General features: G+C 37.5%; 1 protein-coding gene across 2 annotated transcripts in view; it reads left to right on the top strand.

The window, feature by feature from the left end:
* The window catches only part of usp46 (ubiquitin specific peptidase 46), a 98,341-nt gene that overhangs the window by 24,011 nt on the left and 49,532 nt on the right, over positions 1 to 24,798 (top strand). For both annotated transcript variants that reach the window (XM_051927657.1, XM_028802217.2), the window contains exon 2: positions 7,312 to 7,392. In XM_051927657.1, coding sequence (XP_051783617.1) covers positions 7,312 to 7,392 — 81 coding nt within the window. The remainder of the gene's footprint in view (positions 1 to 7,311; positions 7,393 to 24,798) is intronic.

The following is a 24,798-nucleotide window of genomic DNA, read 5'->3' as shown; positions in this document are numbered from 1 at the left end:
TCAGTTAAAGTACCAATTCCGGTTGCCGGAAGTGGCCCAAAAGTCGATAGGATTCCTTATTTTTGATATAAAGCAGGTGACACACAGACTGACATAATTTCAAAAATGGTATTTTCAGGAAGGTCTAAAACGTCAAGAGTCATCAAAATCTTGATGTCAAATTTTTTCATGATTCCTATATTTCCTCTATACTACTGTATGCGTACGACATAGTAATGTTCATCTATGTTTGCTGCAGCTAAATTGTGTGGCACCTGTCACAAAATTTATATTTTACTGTGGAGAGAATGACTACAAATTAAGTTTAGTAATAGGTCACAATAAAAATTGAATTGAGTTTAGAGGAATACTCCACAAAAAATATATATTTTTAAAAATGTTACTTATCCCATGTATTTTGTAGTGGTGGCCCAGAAAAAAATCTAATAATCTCATATTTTTGTAGAGAAACTGAATAGTCAAGCTCAACTGAGTCGATAGGTGTGTACCCCTGTCAGTTCCGGCACGATTATAATACGTGCTGCCCTCCTTGAGAGACAGCAAAGGAAAAAAAAAAAATCCAGGGCGCAAGTGACCAACACTACTTTCCAACTACACCACTTCAAGTATAGAGACACACCAGTGAAAGCAGGGTCAAGTAAAAAATGATTATTGTAAGACAATACACACGCTCACTGTAACAGAAAACCTTATATACATAATATTGCGCTGCAGCGCTTCCCCTCCCCACACAAATCACGACACAAAACACTTAAAAACATACATTACTAATAGAGATTTGAGCAAGAGAAACAAAACAAAAAAAAAAAACAATGGATTTATAGTCCTTTAAATATTATCTGTACGGAATTGTTGAGCTCAGTCTGCAGTGGGAAATGAGGCGCCGACCATACCTCCTATTCCGGGATACTTACAGATTAACTGTTCCTTGTGCTGGCCCGTCATGTCCTCTCCCGAATACCTTTCACTTGAAAGTAAAAATAATTTGTCTGGAAATGAACCCGGGTTCACCTGACGTTATCCATGGGGTATCAATCCTTTCCCTCTTGCCTTTTTCTGTGATGGCGTTCACCTCACTCCTGGCTCTGTGCTTTTCCTTTTCTTTTTTTCCCGCAACCCATTTACATACTGATAGCTCCTCCCTGTACAGTCTGTTGGCCCTCCAAGCCAGGTGCTTCCCTCCCTCTGTACAATGGGCCGGCCTTACCTATTAAGGCATTCCACTAAAAACAGGAATGGGAAAAGGTACAAAATTACAGGGACACACACATATTCCAGACAACCGTTACAGGTGGCCAATGCTAAACAGTGCCAACTGAGGTGAAGAATGTGGAGTACCCAAAAAAAGGCAGGGAGACACAGTGAGAATATGCAAACTCTACACAGACAGTCTCATATGCTGGATTTGAACGTAGTGCATGGATTTGTAAAGTGGCAGCGCTAAGCAGCGTGCTCTACTGTGCCTCCTAAGATAAGAATACAGTAATCCCTCCTCCATCGCGGGGGTTGCGTTCCAGAGCCACCCGCGAAATAGGAAAATCCGCGAAGTAGAAACCATATGTTTATATGGTTATTTTTAGAATGTCATGCTTGGGTCACAGATTTGCGCAGAAACGCAGGAGGTTGTAGAGAGACAGGAACGTTATTCAAACACTGCAAACAAACATTTGTCTCTTTTTCAAAAGTTTAAACTGTGCTCCATGACAAGACAGAGATGACAGTTCTGTCTCACAATTAAAAGAATGCAAACATATCTTCCTTTTCAAAGGAGTGCAAAGCAAGCAGTCAAAAAAAAAATCAATAGGGCTTTTTGGCTTTTAAGTATGCGAAGCACCGCTGATACAAAGCTGTTGAAGGCGGCAGCTCACACTCCCTCTGTCAGGAGCAGGAAGAGACAGAGAGAGAGCCACAGAAAAACAAAGTCAAAAATCAATACGTGCCCTTTGAGCTTTTAAGTATGCGAAGCACTGTGCAGCATGTCCTTCAGGAAGCAGCTGCACACAGTCCCCCTGCTCACACCCCCCTACGTCAGCGCAACAGAGAGAGAGAGAAAGTAAGTTGGGTAGCTTCTCAGCCATCTGCCAATAGCGTCCCTTGTATGAAATCAACTGGGCAAACCAACTGAGGAAGCATGTGCCAGAAATTAAAAGACCCATTGTCCGCAGAAACCCGCGAAGCAGCGAAAAATCCGCGATATATATTTAAATATGCTTACATATAAAATCCGCGATGGAGTGAAGCCGCGAAAGGCGAAGCGCGATATAGCGAGGGATCACTGTATGTTAAATATATTTTTAAAGATCTCAATTTCTTAAATTAACAACATTCATGCATACTTACTTACATTAACTACTTAGTTGTCTTAAAGTTGCCGTAAATTGTACTCTTGCATGAAAAAAAGTGTGCATGGATAAAAAAATGTATTTTTATTAGCATATGTATTTTATATTCTCTAGATTCTTTGTATTACTCAACTGATACAATTTTTTTCTGAGAGTCTGTTTTTTTGGCTACATACGAGTGGAAATTGTTTAAGTTAAAACAGCAGTGATAAAGTATTTGAAAATTCATTAAGTGCTAACAGTTTTAATGTGCAATCAGTACTCTTTCTTTAGCACAACCCCCGTCTTGTTAAAATAAACAAGACAAGCTAAGTATTTGGAGAAAAAATTTTTAAGAATGCCAAACATTATTTAAATGTGTTTTCTCAGTCATTGGGGTGGGGGGGGGGGGGGGGGATTGGGGGGAGGGAGGGGCAGTTATGGTACCTTTACCCAAACTTTAACTGTAAAATGTGGTGGACAGTGGCCATTGTGCATTATCTGCAGTGAGATATTAGCAAACAAAAGCATGAAGCCTTCTAAACTATTAAGAATGGTAGAAACCAAGCATGCTACCTACATTATTCTTATTATTATACAGTAAATTACTAGAGTTTTTTTTAAACAAAAAAATGAAAATTGTGAGACTTCACATAAAACATTCAAGCAAGCTTATACAATAAGCCAGCAGGCACTCCATGTGCTATATCTTGTTGCACATTAATTCGGACTATTTAGCACTTCAGTGTTAGCTGCCCTAATTTGGGATGAATATAAGAAATGTAATGATTTATTTTATGAGGTAGAAGTAAATGATAAACAAGAATAGTTGCATCAAATATTTAAAATGTTAAAATGTGTACTTCAATTTAAATGTTTATAAAGTGTAAGTAAATATTCTAGATTGCAATAGAAATTTGTCATTTTTCACCCTCTGAATGAGAATCATATAGATCTAGATCCCTAGTAAAGGATCAGAAATCAAAAATTACATCATATTCATAATTGCTGACCTTCAAATCATACCCACAAGCTTATGTTTGAAATTAGTCATTCTTTACCTTCTGGGAGTGGCTCGTAGAGTGCTAGGACCACTGGTAAAAAATAAAATATCAAAAATACTATTGTATTTGTTATCCATAACCTCGAAATAACATAAAATGACACTCCAAATGCCTATATATTACCAATCACTAGTTTTTCTAACGTTTTGTGAAACAGAGTAATTTTGACCCATTGTTTCCCATTAGGGCGTAAACCCCTGGGGTTAGCTGATGTGTCAAGCACAACTTCAAGTCCTTCTGAGCATTTTTGTTGAAAACTCCTATTTATCATAAAGGTGTAATTTCTTGCACAAAATAGGTCCAAAATTGCCTAAAATGTGGGTTTTCAAAGGTTTCATTAGTAATTCTTGTGAACAGAATAAATAAGGCTCACACAATTACAAGACAGCTCTTCTTCTCTTGTGCAATTGATATGTGCACTGAAATTCTAGATGAGTCAGTCAGCAAAAAAAAAAAAAAAAAATTCCTCACTGCACTGTTGTCACTTGCCCTTGAATGTGACAAACCTGTGAAAACCAGACAAGCCCAGGTTTCCCATTAAAAAGACAAATGTACTTTAATATTAAATACCCCTGTGTCAGGTAATTTCTGTAAGGAGTACTCTGCATACTTCACTTATCACGTGCACTGTTTTTAAATGCTGAATATGTATTTACTTTGTTAATATGTGCCATTCACTAAATACGTTGGCTTATTGACATTAAAATCACTACTACTAAATGGCCATCACTGAATAAAAATACATAAGAATGGGTCTCAAGGCCAAAAAGTTTGGGAACCACCCATTTATGCCTTGTGTTCCATTATTGGACTGACAGTCACGTTGGAGTTATTAATATCCTACTGCTCAAGGCCATTGCCGGGCTCCGACTTTTCACGCACGTCTGCTTCCTGAGGGTACACCTTATCATGTCGTGCACAGAGTTAGTCAGTGTGCTGCAGATATTGGTGTGCTGGGATCTCCTCAAGAAGTGATGTGAATTTTCTCACATTTTTGAAGAACCATCCAAAAACAGGTAGATAAAACTTTGCTGCACTACGTCATATACTAACATTTTTTTTTTCTATTACTTCTCTACTGGTTATGTTATCGTGCTGTAAAAAGAAACTACCGAAGTTATCATTGTTGTATTGGTTATGGACTTCACATTTTGCGTGTTCCATTTTTGGAGCACCAGGCAAAACCCCTACCAGTAGGACTAATAATATATTTTTCCCTTTACAGTTGAAGATCTCTCAGAAAATGCAGCTCATAATGCACAGATAATGCATAATGTACTCGTTAGTGCTGCCATGAGACGTGATCGCTTTGAAACCATATTTTCTAATTTGCATGTTGCTGACAATGCCAATTTGGATCCAATGGACAAGTTTTCCAAGTTGCGACCTCTCATAAACAAACTCAATGATAGATGCATGAAATTTGTTCCAAATGAAGCATATTTCAGCTTTGATGAATCCATGGTTCCTTATTTTGGTGGTCATGGTTGCAAACAATTTATTTGCGGAAAGCACATTCGGTTTGGCTTCAAGTTTTGGTGTGGTGCCACTCGTCTGGGCTACATTTGCTGGTTTCAGCCATATCAGGGTAAAAACCCAGATAATAAACATGAGGAATATGGTGTCGGTGCATCACTTGTCCTGCAGTTTAGTGAGGCACTTGTACAGGCACACCCTGGACAATACCATTTTGTATTTGATAACTTTTTCACCAGCATTGCACTTCTGGATAAGCTCAGTTCAATGAGACATCAGGCAACAGGTAGAGTGAGAAAGGATCGCATTGACAAAGCACCATTGGAATCAGATGTAGTGCTAAAGAAAAAAGAAAGAGGCACATTCGATTATCTAATTGATGGCAAAAGCAATATTGTATGCAGATGGCATGATAACAGTGTTGTCACTGTTGCCTCATCTGGTGCTGGTATTGATCCCCTGTGTCTTGTCAATCGGTAATCCCAGAAACTGAAAAAGAAGATCCAAGTCCAGCAGCCAAACATTGATCAAAGTCTATAACCATTTCATGGGAGGCGTAGACAGAGCTGATGAAAACATTGATAAGTATTCAATCCGTGGAAAGAAATGGTATTCAAGTCCTCTGTTGTTCTGTTTCGAATTGGCCTTACAAAATGCATGGCAACTGCATAAAACATATGATAAGAAGCCAAAGGATTTTCTGGAGTTTCGCCGACGTATCGCATGCCATTATTTGGAGACCCACGGTCATCCTGCAGACCCTGGCTGAACAGGAAGACCTTCTCGGAAGCGCAACATTGATTCACGTTATGATGGCCTGAATCATGTGATAGTCAAACAGGGAAAGCAAACACAATGTGCTCTGTGTCATAAGAACACCACATTTCGATGTGAAAAATGTGATGTTGCCTTACATGTCAAATGCTCTGCTGGATATCACACTGAATAGCAGGTATTTACCATCTCCTGAGATAAGAAACATAATTTTATATGTTATGTATAATGTAAGAAGTGGATTTGTCTAGTGTTCCAATTTTGGAACGCCACATAACCCAACAATGGAATGTAATAAAAAAATTTTCTCTTCAAATTCTTGTTCCTTATATTTTTCTACGCAACATATGTGAATTTCATGCACAAACTCAAAAATTTCAACCTTAGGCATAAATGGGTTAAATGACATAAAACATGCTCCTCTGATTGCCTTTGGTCCCTATTTTTCAAAATTGGTGAAATCCATCCATACATACAAGTTTTAAATTGAGAGTGTGATTGAGTCTTTCAAATTTTACATCTGTCATCTTAATTGAGGCAAAGTGTGAGGGAATACTGAGAATATATGCTAATATCTTGGTGGGTACATAATTTTATTGGAGCAACAAGGTCAAAGAGGAAATGCTTACAACAGGTTGTGAAATTTCACAAATCTTGCTATTTTGTAATATGTACTGTTTATAAAGATTGCTTAGTGAGTTAGCTTCTCAATGGCTTTAAAATGTGAGGACTAATTGTATAACACAGAGGTAACCAGTTTTATTAGACATTTCTATATGTGGGTTCTGCTTTGAAGTTCCATTCTTTAAGCGCTCAAAACCAGGGCACATTATAGATTTGTTTATATTAATGTATGTTAGTTTGGCTTTTGTATCAAGCAAAATATATTTGCTATGTATGTTAGTATTAGAACATTATGCATTAACTTTTATCAATAGTAAACAAATATTACATATGTATGGCAATTATTCTGTCATTTTGATGTATTTTGGTGAACTGACATAAAAAATGCTGAACTTATCCTACACTATTTGTAGCTCTGCAGCATGAAGAATAAAAGCTTACTTTTAATTTAATCCATTTCACTTCTTGCTATTCCTTTTTGTATATTGTTACAGAGTAAGTCTATACTTCATAATAAACATAACTTATTTATTAAAGTTATGATTAGTGCAGTTTGATTGAAAATGAACATGCCATTAACATAATTAATGAATTACTGTTTCTTTACTACATTTGTTATGTGTTTTTATTTATTTTTTTGTTAAATGCTGCCATTATATCAAATTCATATTAAAATGCATTGGTGTTTTGGTGTCCTTGGTGAGAAAAACCCCTTATTTATCTTCAGGTCTTTGTTACAGTGTGCAGGTGCACTACTTGCAGCAGTTGTTGCACTGTGTGGTGAAATGAGTGTTGTGATTCTTCTTTGAGTCAAAAGAAAAATGGTCAGCGAGAGGAGAATATTTTAAAAGGCTGGAATGTTGCTTAGACAGGACAGGATTACAGTTCTTCACGGTGAAGAATTTCTGGGCTACAGAGGAAACTGATACTTCAGATTTAGCCATAATCCCTTCCGTTTTTCCCAATAATTCAGTCTCTGTATGCATAAGAGAATGGTCATACCTTTGACAGTTGTTTAAAAACTTAGAATTACTACTTTTTTTCTTTTTCAGGGCAGTAATGCCTCTGCTCTTGTAAAAGACATTGGTCCTGAGCAGTTTCCAATCAATGAACATTACTTTGGATTGGTTAATGTAAGTATTATATTTACTTGTAGTATAAATGATTTTAGTAAAAAATGTTAATGTGTAATCGTCTTTTCATATGTAGTGGAGCATTAGATTAGAATTAAGTCCATAAAGTTACAAGTTAAGGTTATCGCTGATCTCAAACAAGTCAAGCAGTTTGCCTTTGCTGTGTTTTAATATATTGTATGCAACGAGTAAATTTATCTGTTACCATACTGAAGTATTGTAATAGAACAAAACTGCTGTTTCCAGTTCACATAGAAAATTGTCTTATAGGGAAAATGTAATAGATTCTAACTAAAACTGGCAATAATATTGTACTTTTGGTAGGAGACCTGAATTTCAAGCTTAAGTAGGATTACTTATAGTCCTAGTAGCTCTTACTGTAAATACCCATGTTTAATTTGTATAGGTCCTTTCTTAAACAAGTGAAGTAACAGCTTTAAAAAGGGTTGACATGATTGAGTGCATTTGTACTGATGAAAATAAATATCCATGTGCTTAGGATCTTTATTTTTTAATGACAATGAATTGTGGTACATTATTAGTGAACTGGAATTTCAAATCTGCCTCTTGATATTGTGTACATATTGTAAAACAATATATCCATATCATTTTCAGGGAAAAATATCTAAACATTGTTGCATATAGATTTCAGAGTTGCACAAGGTATTTTAAACATACAGTGCCCTCCATAATATTTGGAACAGACACATTTTTCATTGATTTTTTTCTTGTGCTCCACAATTTAAAATTACAAATCAAATAATTCAGATGTGATTAAAGTGCATATTGTAGACTTTAATGTAGGGGTATTTGCATACATTTTGGTCACATCATATAGAAATGACAACATTTTTTCCAATATGGCTCCCTCGTTTCAGGGCACCATGATGTTTGGGACATAGCAATAATGGCAGGTATATTAAAGCAGTCATATTTAGTACTTTGTTGCATATTCCTTCCATTCAACGAGTGCTTAAAGTCTGTGATTCATAGAAATCACCAGGTACTAAATATCTCTCTGGTGATGCTCTGCCAAGCTGCTAAGGCCGCCAGTTTTCTCTTCAGCATATGGAAGACATGCTCGATTGGATTTAAAATTGACTGGCTTGGTCATTCAAGCATTATCCAATTTTTTAGCTTTGAAAAACTCCTTTTTTGCCTTAGCACTATGTATAGGATTACTATCTTATTGTAGGATGAAGCACCATCCAGTGAGTTTGGATGCATTTACTCGAACTTGAGCAGATGTCTCTCATTACACCTCAGAATTCGTTGGGAAGCAGTTATATCAACACCGAAGATAACTGTGTTAATACCAGTTGTAGCTAGGGATGCACCGATACCGAAACGGGTATCTGGTATCGGCCTCGATACCACATTTTCTAAAGTACTCGTACTCGTTAAAAGTCCCCCGATACTGGGGACCGATACCACGGTCTGAGAAATGTCTATGTTTGAGCGGCGTGTAAGGGGTTAATCACAGGCGCCGAGTGCCCGCCCCCAAGCCCCGGCTGCAGCTCAGAGCGGGGAGAAGGCGAGGCGAGACATGTCAGCCGTGTGGAACTATTTCAAAGTGAATGAAGACGACAAAACAAAGGCGGACTGCAAATTGTGCTCAGCGAAATTGTCCAGAGGAGGCTCAAAAGGTAGTGCATTTAACACAAGTAATTTAATCAAGCACCTAAAATCCCAACACGACAACGAGTACAAAGAGTTACCCACGCTTCTAAACCAACACAACCCACGCTGCAGCAAACTCTTGCAAGACGAGAGAAAATGTCCAGAGACAATCCACGTGCTGTGAAAATAACACAGGCAATTATCGAGTACATTGCATTGAGTGACCAGCCACTCTCGGAGGTAGAAAATGTAGGATTCCTGCATCTCCTCCATGTTCTGGAGCCCAGATATGATGTCCCAAGCCGCCGCTACATGACTGACACGGAGCTGCCTAAACTACACGACTCCGTGAAAAAACATATCCACAGCCTACTGCAAGCCTCCTCTGCGTTTAGTTTCACCACGGATATTTGGACAAGCAGTGTTAGCCCCGTGTCGCTAATTAGCCTAACCTCCCAGTGGATAGACGAGAGTTTCTTGGTTTTTTTTTGTTAAATTATATGACTAAAGCTGTTACCTGTAAATTTAAATCATGTTTTTATTAAGTACTCAGTATCGGCAAGTACTCGGTATCGGCGAGTACTGAAATGCAAGTACTCGTACTCGTTTTCCAAAAAAGTGGTATCGGTGCATCCCTAGTTGTAGCCTATATGCCCAAGCCATTAACACCCCCCCTCCACCATGTTTAACAGATGAGGTGATATGCTTTCGATCTTGGGCAGTTCCGTTTCGTCTCCACAGTCTGCTCTTGTCATCACTCTGATACAGGTTCATCTGTGTCTCGTTTCTCCACAAGAACTTTTTCTGCAATTCTGCAGGCGCTTTTAAGTACTTTTTTTGCAAAGTGTAATCTGGCTGTCCTGCTTTTGTGGCTAAATTGGTTTCTGTATTTCTGTTCATGAAGTCTTCTGGAGATAGTAGTCTCTGATACATATACATCTGCCTCTTCAAGACTGTTTCTGATTTGTCGAAGAGGCATTTGGGGCTTAATCTTTACCATAGTGAGGATTTTTTTTGTCATTAGCAGTGGAAGTCTACCAGTCCCTTTGCGATTACTGAGCTCATCAATGGGTCTTTTCTTTGTAATGATATTCCAGACAATTGATTTAGGTAATCATAAGGTTTTACAAAAATCTCTAATGGTTTTATCCTTGTTTTTCAACCTCATAATGGCTTCTTTGACTTTCATTGCCACAGGTCTTGTCCTCGTGTTGAACAATGACAGCTATAGACTCCAAAGGTTGTTTGTAGGTATAAGCAAGCCTAAGTATGTTATGTCTGCACTAATGAAGCAATGAAACACACCTTCGTAAACACCAACACCAGTGATGCCAATTGTTCCCAACATTATGGTGTCCTGAAATGGGGGGGGGGGAGACAATGTAGAAAAAGTGTTGTCATTTCTACATGATGTGACTGAAATGTATGCAAGTACCTCTAAGTTAAGCTCTGCAATTTGTACTTTAATCATGTCTGCATGTTTGCTTTGTAATTTTAAGCTGTGGCACAGAGAGAGAAATCAAGGAAAAATGTGTATTTGTTCCAAATATCATGGAGGGCACTGTACCTTATTCCTGAACCTGAAGAATCGATATTGAAGTGTTTCAAAGTCATATAACAAACATGATAAACTTCTTCAAATGTTTGACTTTACTCATCTCTTTCTGGAAATTGAAAGAATTCAAAAGTATCTTTTATCGTGAAATATAAGACTTGTATAAAAATGCATCTGATTCTGTGTTCGTTAAATTGCTATCTGTCTGAAAGTGTATTATCTCTCTAATTAAATTGGTACTAAAAGCAAAGATGCAGCCCAATTGCTCTTGCTCTCCCCTTAGCTTAATGTACTTGTTTATCAAAACAACTTTCTAAAAGTGGCCCCGCAAATTGGGGAAGGAAATCTGTGTTAATATCTTGTGCACCAGGGCAGTGTTTAACTGTGAAGTGAAACGGTTGCATTTCAATAAACTCTCTTGTGTGTCTAGAATTTGTGTTTCTGCCAATAGAGCCATTATAGTGGTGTATGATCAGATACCAAAGAAAACTTGCAACCCTAAAAGTAATAACTGAGTGATTTGATAGCCCATTTTATCGCCAAATGTTTCTTTTGAGTAGTGGAATAATTACATTCTCTCTGTAAAAATTTCTACTTGGATACTACTCCGACAATGGGATGTTCGTGATCATCAAAAACTAAGCCCCCGGCCCAAACCTTCAAAGGGACAGCGTGATTAGCACAATAATGAATAAACCATCCTTAATAACCTGCCAACCCCAACAAATCATGGATCTCTTTCTTACTGTGTTTCTGGACAAGAACAGAAAAGTACCACACCAAACGTTTTCATTTGAGGTTTGATGGTCCCCTTGCCCATGAAATAACCAAGATAGTGAGTTTTTGACTAACTTAATTTACATTTCTTCGGATTATTGGTTAAACCTGCGTTCTTTAAGCTGTCTTGGCATGTCATATTTGAGTTCCAGTCATTGTTGTCTTCAAGATATATACCTGAATACTCAGAATGGGTGTGCAATATTTGCTCCATCATACATGCAAATGTCAGGGGCAATCATGAAACCTAAATGGGAGCGTTACACATTTGAACAAAACCACTTGTGGTGGAAAATGCAGTTTCCTCACAACTTGATTCCTCAAGAGGCACTTCCCAATATGCTTTAGTTAGATGTAAGGTAGAGATATATGACACATGACCCCAACCTTTCTTACAACACATCAACAACAAGGTATTGGGCAATTAGAATCTATATTCAAACATCTAAACTTTATAAAAAAAACAGTATGGTCCCATTCGGTTTTGGGACAAATGCAATTTGACTACACTATACACTCTTGATTTCTCAAATTATACCTATTTCAAGTATTTATTTAAATGTCTCATGCATCATTTCTCTTATGTTTGCAGTAATTTTATATTAGTGTATTTGTACCTTAATACCCAGCTCAGTTATTAATTTAGGCTCCTACAAATTAATTTTCCCAGACAGGGTTGAAAAGACATATCTGTTCCTTTGTATCAAAGAAATAAATTTACTTCTCTGTGTGTCACTTTAATCATCCCCAGTGGAAACTCCAGGGTTATCGGGAACAGCAGTTGCTATAGCAGATGTCTCCTCTGGGTCATGCCATTCTTTGAATTGGTATACAATGTCTGGGTATCCTAACTTTATAATTTACAGGGTTTATTCATTCTTTGGTTAAGGCTGATCCATGACATTTTGCTAAAAATTTGTAAGGATTAATTGGAACGAGAAGAGAAGTATGTGATCACCTTTTTGGAATTCACAAAGCTTAGACTTTCTATTATAAACGTTTCTGTGTTTCTTGTTCATATCACAAATGCTTCATCACAACCAAGGACAATTTACAGTTTTTTTTCTTGCAAAGAAATTACACTGTCTGCCAATTTACACTTGCGATCAACTGTGTGACCATCCAGCTATTCTTTCATTAGAGTATCTAACATACCAAGGAGCTGTCCGCTAAAAAACAATTTGAATGAACTTAAACTGGTAGTTGCATGTGTCAGTTCTTTCACAGCTTACAAAAGAAATGTCAACACAGTATGCAAGAATGCTGGGACATCACGAGCGACATACATAATCATTTGTTTCAATGTCTTATTAAATCTTTCATTTAACCCATTCATCTGTGGAGGATACTCATTTATAGTAAGACTCCCACATAATTTTTTTTATGATTCTAGAAGTATAAAGCATACCCTGATCTTTCAAAATCTCATTTTAATATTAGTAAAAAGCTCAGTCTGTGCTTTTGCCAAACTGGGTTAATTTGCCTTCCGCAAAGCTGCCTCTTTGGGATACTAGGTAACATAACCTACTAACATAAGTATGTACTGATATCCGTTTTTACTCTTGGGCATTGACCCAACAATTTCCAACCTGGGTCCTTCAAAAGGTACCTCTAAAATTGACCTTGGTGTTTAGGGACAGCTTGGAGGTTAATGTTCTAAGACTATATGACAAGGTTTGCAAAATTGTACATTGTTAGCTAAATTTACCCAGTAAAAAACATTTCAAAATACATTCTTTCCTTTTTTCAGATCTGAGATGACCACCTAACATGCGAGTGTTCAAAGCATAGAACAGTTTCCTTTTGAGATTGTGGACCAAGTGCCTGTTCTGTAAAGTCAACAGATATGTGGGCAGATATCACACAGTAAAAGAAACCCTTTTTATCATAAAATATGGAATTTTCAAATTTGGGCATCCCATTCTTTATAATGTTCATCATCTACAAAACGAGCCTGTTTGAACGCTAATTCTAAATTTGTGTCTTCCTTTTGTAATCACATACTTGGGTTCTGTAACATTTTGTGCACTATGAATCGGCGACCTCTTGTTACTGTGAGAGAAGGCTGAAGGCACAGCACCATCAGGTACAGGCATTTGTTTTGAGGACTCTTGGAATAGTTCCTCTGAATCCCCAGTAGGAATTTCTTCTTCATTTTCACTAGTCAAATCTAGCTCAGTTTCTAAATTAACTTCTATACCAACATCATTGGCGACAAGACCCTCCACTCCTTCTTCAACATTTTCAGTCTTTGCAGGAAAAAAGCTCCCTCGACAAATCTTAAGGATCTATAAGAAAAGAATACTTAGTTTCCCTTTTAGCTTTGGTCAAGGACAAGTGTCCAAATTTCCCATTCCATCACAGTATATCGTCTCCCTATATTTCATATGAAGTAGTACAGTCTCATATTCTCTAACGTCACCATAGATACAATGAATGTCTACTTGCTCCACCATTTACAGCTCAGCTTTTGTAGCAGGCCTCACAGATCATGCAGAGATAACTGTAAAGCAGGGTCTTCTTTCTCTACTAGTCTCACAGCAACTGAAAAATTATCCTTTTTTTTTTTTTTTTTTTTTTTTTTTTTTTTTTTTTAAATTTCTTTCTTGGATGGAACCACAAAACATCACAACTCTGCCATGGTTATCATGGATTGTGCTAAAGAAAGGTGATACTCTGAGATGATGTGACCGAGCTAGTCACAAGTAGAAGCAAGTGCATTCATTCCAAGCAAAAGACTTGCTATAATCAAATTTTCTAAATACATTGCTTACTTGGCTTGTTCTCTCTGCAACCAGTGGGGCACAAGTATTTTGATTTCATACCAAAATTCTTTTTAAGTACTGACATTGAGCAAAAGTTCCTCCTTGAGGAGCTAAATGAGGGCAAGGCAACAGTTTGGAACCAGGTGCCAGTCTATGATAGCTTTTCTCTCTGTCCAAGTGGTGTCTTTGCACCCCAGTCTTCTCATCAAACTTATCAGTGACTGTACAATGCTTTTAATCATCTCTTTGTAGTGCTCATCACTTATTCCATTCAGCACCCCGTCCATGGTGTGTTTGTCTATGGTACATTCCATAGGACCATTGCAGGATCATCCTGGAACTAGCTTTGAATATGCTTCACAAAAGCCTTATCAGATAACGAGAGTTGATTTACCAAACTTGGAGCTTAGATCTCTTTGCTATAGAAGGTAAAAAGCTACACAGAAGGATTTGCTGTCTTCATAAAATTAAATTCATCCATCCTGTCTAGGGTAATATTCCATATAGCCTACTGAGCACTGTCATTTAACAAAGTGGGGAGGATGGTGGCACAGTGTTCTCTATGCCAGCATATTACAAAGGTAAATGGAAAGCACTTGGGGTTATTTGTAGCAGTCATTTTTTGCAGCATATCCCTTGCACATACTTTATAAGGACCCATTTGGGGTCAATGGGAGGTGGGACATGTTGGACCTAGTATTGCTGTTGTAGATTCAGTTTTGTGTAACCCTACTTCTGGCACCAGCTGTCACATACAGGGTTCAGAGTTGCACAAGTACCACTCGGAAAAATCCTTTTAAACACACTTTACTCTTGAACTTGAAGAAGCAACACTGGAGTCTTTTAAAGGCACACAGCAAACTTCTTACTTATTATTTGGCTAACGCCTTTATCCAAGACAACTTACAATATCTGAGTGATACAGTTGGCTACATTTCTTTTTTTTCCCCAGTTATAGCAAGGGCAGGTGAAGTGACTTGCTCATGGTCAGTAGCAGAATTTGAACCCAGAACCTCAGGGTTTAAAGTCCATAGCCTTAACTGCTATGTCACAGTGCCTGCCTACCTTGTGATAAAGTTCACGTGTTTCACTCCAGCTACCTCTTCCTGGAAATTGAACCCCCCAAGGACTACACAGTCTGTAAGAGAGAAAAGCAGCCAGAGAATTAACTGACTGTATTGGCAATTACCCAGCTATAACAGTTTTTGTTACTGATAGATATGATATGGATTGTAGGTGTGACTCACCCACCTCTGTCTAACTACACGTCTCGGCTATTGTCAGTTAGTTGCCAGTGTTGTCCATGTACACATGCAATATTGTTTCATTCACTTAGGTTTTTTGAGTTTATACTATGATGGGGACTGAACAGATAATCTTCACAATATTTCTCATACAGATGGTCTAAATACCAGTGAAACACCACTTTTGCATACTGAACAGCAGGAAGACACTACAACTGCAGACATTTTGATGCTGATGTGACTTTGGAACATCATAACAAAGACCTGGGAAACAGTAAATTCACTAAATATGAACAGAGGCTTAAAAGTACTATACCAGATAAATTTGCAAAATCTTTTCCATTCATGATTTTTAATTTGAAATGACCACAGCCATCTTTTTTATACAAGTTTTCAGTGATCCAATCTTGTTTGTTATGTTGCGACCTCTACCAACTCCTGCCACTAATTACACCACTGCAAAACATAAGGTACAAAATAGATGAAGAGTTGGGCACCAGCTGTTGATCCTCATATTTTGTGGAAAAATGCACAATGAGATATTGCAATAGAAAAAAATAGAATTGTCTTTCCAGACACAAGTCAATGCATAAGACTGGCTTCTTCAGGTAGTGTTGGCCATTATATGGGTTCTACCCCGCAAGAGGAGATGTTTGGTGCAGAACATAGCCTGTCTTCAGATGACCTCAACTCTCACATCCTCTGAAAGAGGAGAATATATGAATGATGCACCCTCTCCAGGATGGAATTATATTAAGTGCACAAGCCTTGAGACTGCCTACAACCCACACGTGTGTGACAGTATATCTATTTGTCTCTCTCTCGCTCTGTGTGTGTGCGTGTATGTGTGTGTATATATACAATATATATATGTATGTATGTATGTATGTATGTATGTGTGTGTGTGTTATTTATTTATATAAATATATACAGTACTGTGCAAAAGTTTTAGGTGTGAAAAAATGCTGTAAGCAAAGAATACTTTCAAAAATGGAAGTGTTAATCATTTATTTTCATCAATCAACAAAATGCAGTGAATGAACAAAAGAGAAATCTAAATCAAATCAATATTTGGTGTGACCACCCTTTGCCTTCAAAACAGCATCAGTTCTTCTAGGTACACTTGCACACAGTTTTTGAAGGAACTCGGCTGGTAGGTTGTTCCAAACATCTTGGAGAACTAACCACAGATCTTCTGTGGATGTAGGCTTCCTCACATCCTTCTGTCTCTTCATGTAATCCCAAACACACTCGATGATGTTGAGATCAGGGCTCTGTGGGGGCCATACCATCACTTCCAGGACTTCTTGTTCTTTACGTTGAAGATAGTTCTTAATGACTTTGGTTGTATGTTTGGGGTCGTTGTCCTGCTGCAGAATAAATTTGGGGCCAATCATACGCCTCCCTGATGGTATTGCATGATGGATAAGTATCTGCCTGTATTTCTCAGCATTGAGAACACCATTAATCCTGACCAAATCTCCAACTCCATTTGCAGAAATGTAGCCCCAAACGTTCAAGGAACCTCCACCATGCTTCACTGTTGCCTGCAGACACTCATTATTGTACTGCTCTCCAGCCCTTCGACAAACAAACTGCCTTCTGCTACAGCCAAATATTTCAAATTTTGTCTCATCAGTCCAGAGCACCTGCTGCCATTTCTCTGCACCCCAGTTCCTATGTTTTCATGCATACTTGAGTCACTTGGCCTTGTTTCCACGTTGGAGGTATGGCTTTTTGGCTGCAACTCTTCCATGAAGACCACTTCTGGCCAGACTTCTCCGGACAGTAGATGGGTATACCTGGGTCCCACTGGTTTCTGCCAGTTCTGAGCTGATGGCACTGATGGACATCTTCTGATTTCGAAGGGTAATAAGTTGATGTGTCTTTCATCTGCTGCACTAAGTTTCCTTGGCTGACCACTGCGTCTACGATCCTCAACGTTGCCCGTTTCTTTGTGCTTCTTCAAAAGAGCTTGAACAGCACATCTTGAAACCCCAGTCTGCTTTGAAATCTTTGTCTGGGAGAGACCTTGCTGATGCAGTATAACTACCTTGTGTCTTGTTGCTGTGCTCAATCTTGCCATGACATGAAACTGTCTTCCACAACCTCACCTTGGTAGCAGAGTTTGGCTGTTCCTCACCCAGTTTTAAGCCTCCTATACAGCTGTTTCTGTTTCAGTTGATGACTGTGTTTCAACCTACGTGTGACATTGATGATCATTAGCACCCGTTTGTTATAATTGGTTGATCACACACCTGACTATAATCCTACAAAATCCCTGACTTTATGCAAGTGTACCTATAAGAATTGATGCTGGTTTGAAGGCAAAAGGTAGTAACACCAAATATTGATTTGATTTCGATTTTTCTTTTGTTCGCTCACTTTGCATTTTGTAAATTGATAACAATAAACAATCATTATTTATATTTCTGAAAACATTCTTTGTTTACAGCATTTTTTCACACCTGCCTAAAACTTTTGCACAGTACTATAGTTTTTCTAAGTTATGCTTAGGCAAAATGTTTGGTAGTCTGAGCATGAAATTGTGCTTTTTAAAATGTCTAAAGAAAGGTTGCGTCTATAGTTAAGGATCAAGATATATTGTAGTAATAATATAATAATAATACATTTTATTTAATAGACACCTTTGTTAACACTCACTGTCACCTAACAAAGAATTAAACAACAGTAATAAAGATAAAAACAAATAGAACAATAACATCAAATAGCAATAAAGGTGCAAAAGTAGTAACAGACATCAAACATAGCTGGCTGTGACAGTGGTAAAATCATAGTTGATATACCAGTGTGAAAAGATACTTTTTGAGAGCAGTTTTAAGTTGCGTTATTGAGTCCAGCTGGCAGATGTGAGAGGGAAGAGAATAGGTGTGACATGTTCAGTGGACTTGGAACAGGTAATTATCCTAGGAGCATAATTTTGTAAAAGTTGTAAGCGATGGATATGTTTTTTAGGGATGCCATCTAGAGTAGCATTAAAGTAATCTATGCGTGAAGTGACCAAGGTATTAATTAATACTTCAGTACTATATTGTATGACATTGTAGGTTCTTTCATAAATCAAATGCCTTCTCTAAGGACTTTGCTTCTTTTTCACAATCACTGTTTGGTACGACATTTGAGGCTGCACTAATTCATTAATACCTCTCAAGATCATCTCTATCTAAGGTATTTAAATTTCTCACTCACGCCCCATGCATTGTTCTTGTGTGTGCGTGTGTGCATGTACAGTGCCTTTAAAAGGTATTCATAGCCTTTAGAAGTTTCAGCTGGAGTCAAGTGGTTGGAAATGTCTCTTTAAATAAAAATAAATACAGTTTTATTTACAGAGCAAAATGATTATGTTACTTCAAAACTTTATGTGTGTTTACTACTGTCCTTAATCAATGTCATTTTCTCTGACTTTTTTATAGTCTGTTTTAAAATTATTGAGGCCATTGTTGAAAACTTAATTAAGAAGGTTTATTTTATAATAAATAGATATTTTTTTACATACGAGGGAAATCTTGATAGAAAATCAGTTTGATATTAGTTTCATCAACCCATGCTAGCCTTCAGTGTCAGGCACCTTTATTTTCTAAATAGGTTTTGAAAGTAACCACATTTCGTGAATTATGACTCTCATATCCCAGGGGTCAAAAATTCATAGTAGAAATTTGGTAGCTGCTCAGAATACTTGGATTTGTTTTTTTTTCTTTCTTCCATAATGCTTTTGCAGTTCACTCATTGCATAATTTAATGCTGTGCTGCTTTGCTAGCTCTAAGACAACAATTTTACATTATTTAATAAAAGTATCATATCCCTGAATATAGTGACGAAAAGAAAATTAGTCCCTGACTATCCTAATGTTAGATATGTTAAGGCATGTAACATTTACATTTTTCTCCTTTATTATTTCATATATCATTTTTTATAACTCATTTTTTTCCCAGTGTAAGGTTGTGGGGACCTGAAGCCTAACATAGCAGCAAAGGTAAAGCCCAGATCTTTGTAGATCTTATCAATGAATGCTTTCCTTCCAGACATTTCACAATTTGGAAAAATACTGGAAAGAAACTCTTACATTGTGGAAAGATAATGCAGAATCTGTGTACAAGGTATCTTTGAATCTGCCTTAATTTGTGTATCTACTGTGCAGCTAAGTGGCTTGTTTATTCAATACACTATATGGGAAGTACATTCCTAGCATCTGAAAGGCATAATTTATATATAAAAAAATCTTTATTTAAAATAATTTAATGTATTCTGATTTTGTAAGCACCATTAAATATCTACCAGGTGCAGTATATCTGTGGAGTTGTATCTTTCCATCTGTTGTTTATGATATACCAGCTTACTTGAAACTTGAAAAGCATTATAAAGTTAAAAAGTTGATAAATACTTGTCAACATTTCACTTTGTTCACCTGTCTTTATTAGATTAGATATGATGGTTTCAGAATAAATTAAGAAAATGAAAAAAAAAAATCAACATTTGGATGATAGACTATATCAAGCAGAAAAAAGTAAGAAAATTATGAGTGGAAATAGGGAAATAACAATGTGAATTTCGGTAGAAAATGGATATAGCTGATGAAGTGTGCCAGCAATAATCTTAAATACTATATTTATGTAGCTTTTTTGAAGCTAAAATTAGTTTAACGTTTTGAAGCCTTTATCCCCAGAACTATGAAGAACGTATAGCGCAGGTGACAAAACAATGCATTGGCAATGGATTTCCTGACACTTTATACATATGACCCCATATTTTTTTGCTGTAAAAATGCATTTGAGCACCTCAGTCATGAAGTGCATAATGCCTTGTGGGTGTTTGTTGTTAACCTGTGATGACATGCTCCAGATGTATATTGGAGCCATGTAGGAGTACACAGTAATGCACAGTTTAACAATCCATGAAAATGCTCTGCTGCTGCGGTGTCTGGTGGGTGGAAGGAGTCTCTTTATTGCTCACTAAGATGGGAACACCTTTTGAGTACATCTTTACCAACTCAAAGAGTGCTAATTCATGGTTGATAAGCATTGATCTCAAAGAGTGAATTCTTAGACTGAGACATACAGTACACACTATATAGTAGACAGATTTATTATGTTTTATTTTTTTATGTCACATTGTGTAAAACTGCTGATTCAGATTGTGTCACTTTATTGTGAAACACAAGCACTTCTCTATTAGAGAGTAGAAGCCCCAACATACTCACTCAAGTAGATTTTTATTTCTGCAGCAGCAACACTTTCAGTTAAAATTTCTACATTTTTATTTTTAAGTTTGAATTTTTTAATAGTAAATCCAAAATTTACCAGCAGAAACTTTGTTGATGCCAGTTTGCCACATACCTCTGCTGCAGCTTAGCTACTTATAACCACAGACCGCAGAAGCATGCATTTCCAGGTTTGAAGGATAAGTTTGGTATTTTTTAAGTTGAAGTTATTTCTTCACAAACATATGTGCATTTGCCATGCGAAATTGTGTTCTAAAGGCAACCGCTTTCTGTAAATTAAAAAATGGAGCTTTACATTGTAATTTATGGGGCACAGAGGAAAAGTTTAAAAACATGCCATATGCATCTTTTTTTCAAGCCAAGACAGTTGTTGACTATTGCTCTTGAGATTACACATACATAGTAAAATAGTTTATACTTGTCATATTTGAACAAAAGACAACAATATTATGAGATTCAGCCATTTCAAAAGAAGACTAACAGGGAGTGTGGTTTCCTCCCAACCGAGCAAATCGCAGTAAACTTCATACCACGTGATTGGTTTTGCTTTGATTTACTTTTGTATTTACATGAGAATTTGCACAAGTGAATAGAAGACGTATCTTTACCACAAGAAAAATAGTACCAGGTATATGTAATAAAAAGATAGGTAGGAGTGACGGATGCATTCAAAGTGGAGGTGGGATTACATCAGGGATTGGCTCTGAGCCCTTTCTTATTTGCAGTGGTGATGGACAGGTTGACAGACGAGATTAGACAGAAGTCCCTGTGGCCTATGATGTTTGCTGATGACATTGTGATCTGTAGCGATAGTAGGGAGCAGGTTGAGGAGACCCTGGAGAGGTGGAGATATGCTATAGAGAGGAGAGAAATGAAGGTTAGTAGGAACAAGACAGAATACATGTGTGTAAATGAGGGGGAGGTCAGTGGAATGGTGAGGATGCAAAAAGTAGAGTTGGCGAAGGTGGATGAGTTTAAATGCTTGGGATCAACAGTACAGAGTAATGGGGATTGTGGAAGAGAGGTGAAGAAGAGAGTGCAGGCAGGGTGGAATGGGTGGAGAAGAGTGTCAGGAGTATTCTGTGACAGACGGGTATCAGCAAGAGTGACAGGGAAGGTCTACAGGACAGTAGTGAGACCAGCTATGTTATATGGGTTGGAGATGGTGGCACTGACCAGAAAGAAGGAGACAGAGCTGGAGCTAGCAGAGTAAAAGATGCTAAGATTTGCATTGGGTGTGACAAGGATGGATAGGATTAGAAGTTGAGTACATTAGAGGGTCAGCTCAAGTTGGACGGTTGGGTGACAAAGTCAGAGAGGCGAGATTGCGTTGGTTTGGACATGTGCAGAGGAGAGATGCTGAGTATATTGGAAGAAGGATGCTAAGGATAGAGCTGCCAGGGAAGAGAAAAAAGGAAGGCCTAAGAGAAAGTTTATAGATGATGTTAGAGAGGACATGCAGGTGATGGCTGTAACAAAAAAAGATGCAGAGGGTAGAAAGATATGGAAGAAGATGATCCGCTGTGGTAACCCCTAACGGTTGCAACCAATAAAGAAGATATCTAATAAAAAGATTACTTCCAGATCTCTTTTTTGTCACAAACATATATCAGAAGCATGGAAGACACAGATCAATACTTGACAACTGTCTCAGCTTGAAAAATTTATGTATTTGGTAAGTTTTTAATCTTTTCCTCTGTGTCCCATACACTCCAGTGTAAAGCACCAGAGTGGACAAGTGGAAAGTTCTTAAATTAGAATACAGTTTTGCATGGCACATGCATACTGTATATATCGTGTTTGTGAAGAACTCTGATTTGAAAAATAGAGAACTTTATCTTTTAAGCCAACTAAGAGGGGAAAAAAAACATTTAACAGTGACTTGGTTGTGAATTCTTATTTTAGTCTATTTTCTTGCAAACCCAGTAGTTGGTCCTGAGCAATTTCTAACATCATAATACGTTTTTAAAAATTATTTTTTGTGACCTCGCACAATTTTATTTTCCATCTTATTGGTTAGTTTGAGGAGGTAATTGAGAATGCTAGACCCCATCTCCCACCAAATCCCCCAAATATTTCTTGGGTGGGCTTAGAGTGATAATGGGATTTATTTCCTGTTTTTATTGTACCTATTTACTTAGTATTTTTATTTATTTTGGAATCATTCTGGGTTAGAAGGTCATTATGAGAGTTTTTCTATTCTTTACATTGTTTTGATTTTTCTAGTTTACACTGGTTTCCTCCCACAGTCCAAAGACATGCAGGTTAGGTGGATTGGCGATTCTAAATTGGCCCTAGTGTGTGCTTGGTGTGTGGGTGTGTTTGTGTGTCCTGCGGTGGGTTGGCACCCTGCCTGGGATTGGTTCCTGCCTTGCGCCCTGTGTTGGCTGGGATTGGCTCCAGCAGACCCCCATAACACTGTGTTTGGATTCAGTGGGTTGGACAATGGATTGATGGATGGATAGTTTACACTGAGCAAACTAGGCTCATGACAGGAACTAGCTCTGATTAGATTGCTTGTTTCTGGCAAAAATATATACATACCTTGAAACTAAATAAAAATTTACTAAACATGCATGTCTTAGAGATTTTGGAGAAAAGGTTTAATAACAGGAGAAAACCCATGCAGACATGTATGGAAAATGCTAATTCCACACAGAAAATGCCAGTAGCAGTAATTAAACCCAGGTTCTTGGAACTAGGCAATAGCTTCCTTGACTGTTGTGTCAAGGACATGCATTTTTCGTACAAGAGAAGTTGGTGCTTCTCTGTATGAAAGGCATATTTTTGCTTGAGAGTAACTTGTATGATTGTAAAAATAAAGCAAGCTGTTACAGTGATAGACCTTAACAAGTGTATAACACAGTGTTTCTCAAACTTTTTTGTCTGTTGGCACAGTAAAAAAACTAAACAAATTTTGCGGCACACCAGGAAGAACAACAATTGTTTTATAATAAAATGAAAAATTATTTTACCTGTTTTTAAGTATTACATTCAATGTGAAGGATGTGCCTGTTTTTGAGAGCAAATGCGATCTAATCGAGGCTCCAAAGTCGACAAACAAACTCGCATTTCAGCGTCTATTGTAAGAAGTCTCTCTCTTTTCTTAGACTTGATTTCAGTCAGTGCTGAAAATCCAAACTCACAAAACCATGAAGATGCAAATGGAAGAATTATTTTGATTGCTTTTAAACTGATTGCAGGATATAACTTGTTGATTGAAATCCAAAACACATCCAGGCTTTTCTCGGCAAAACTTGACTTAAGAACTGCATCGTTTTTTAAATCAATGAGCTGCTCTTCTTCTTCAGTTGTAAGATTTGTAGCTTCATTGTTTCCAAATGGATAGCTGACCCATCCATATTCATTACTTCCAACTGTTGGGAAGTAATGCTGCAATGCTGACTGCAGGTGTGTCAAAGTGTACAGAATTTCGGGGGTGATTTCTTTATTACAATGAATGTGCTTCAAATAAAGTTTATTTGAAGCACATTCATTGTAAGTAGGAAAGCAGTCGAAGACTCCTTTCGAGATCTTACTTTGCCACAACGACAATTTTTCACCAAATGACTTCAGTTTTGAGGATGCAGTGATGATGTTTTCCGATGGTCCTTGAAGACTTAAATTCAGTGAATTTAATTTGTCAAATAAATCAGAGAGAAATGTCACCTTAACCCACCAGATCTCGTCATGAATAGAAAATCCAAAGTCTTTTTTTTCAGCCACCAAGAATGAAATCAGCTCAGCCTGGAGTTGGACGACACGCTTTAACACTTTTCCCCTGGAGAGCCAACGAACGTTGGTGTGATACAGGAGGCATTTGTAGTCTGAATCCATTGCTTCACAGAGCTGAGAGAAAAGTCGGGATGCAAGCGGTCGAGATTTGATGAAGTTTACAACTGTAATCACTTGATCCAGAACAGACATCAAATCTTTCGGCAAAGATTTGAAGGCAAGAGCTTCTCTGTGGATCATGCAGTGAACAACTAATACATTTGGATTTTCTTGACGCACAAGAGTGACGAATCCCTTTCTATTTCCCTGCATGGAAGGACAGCCATCGGTGCAAACGCTGACACAGTTTTTCCACTGTAGTTTGAAGAGCAAAATGTTTTCGTTCACCACATTGAAAATATCTTCGCCTTTGGTCGTAGTTTGTAAGTCTTTGCAAAATAAGAATTCGTTGACACATTTTTCATCCTTTA

The sequence above is a fragment of the Erpetoichthys calabaricus genome, chromosome 5 (assembly GCF_900747795.2).
Source record: "Erpetoichthys calabaricus chromosome 5, fErpCal1.3, whole genome shotgun sequence".
NCBI classification, from domain to species: Eukaryota; Metazoa; Chordata; class Cladistia; order Polypteriformes; family Polypteridae; genus Erpetoichthys; species Erpetoichthys calabaricus.
This window is presented reverse-complemented; position numbering and strand designations above follow the sequence as displayed.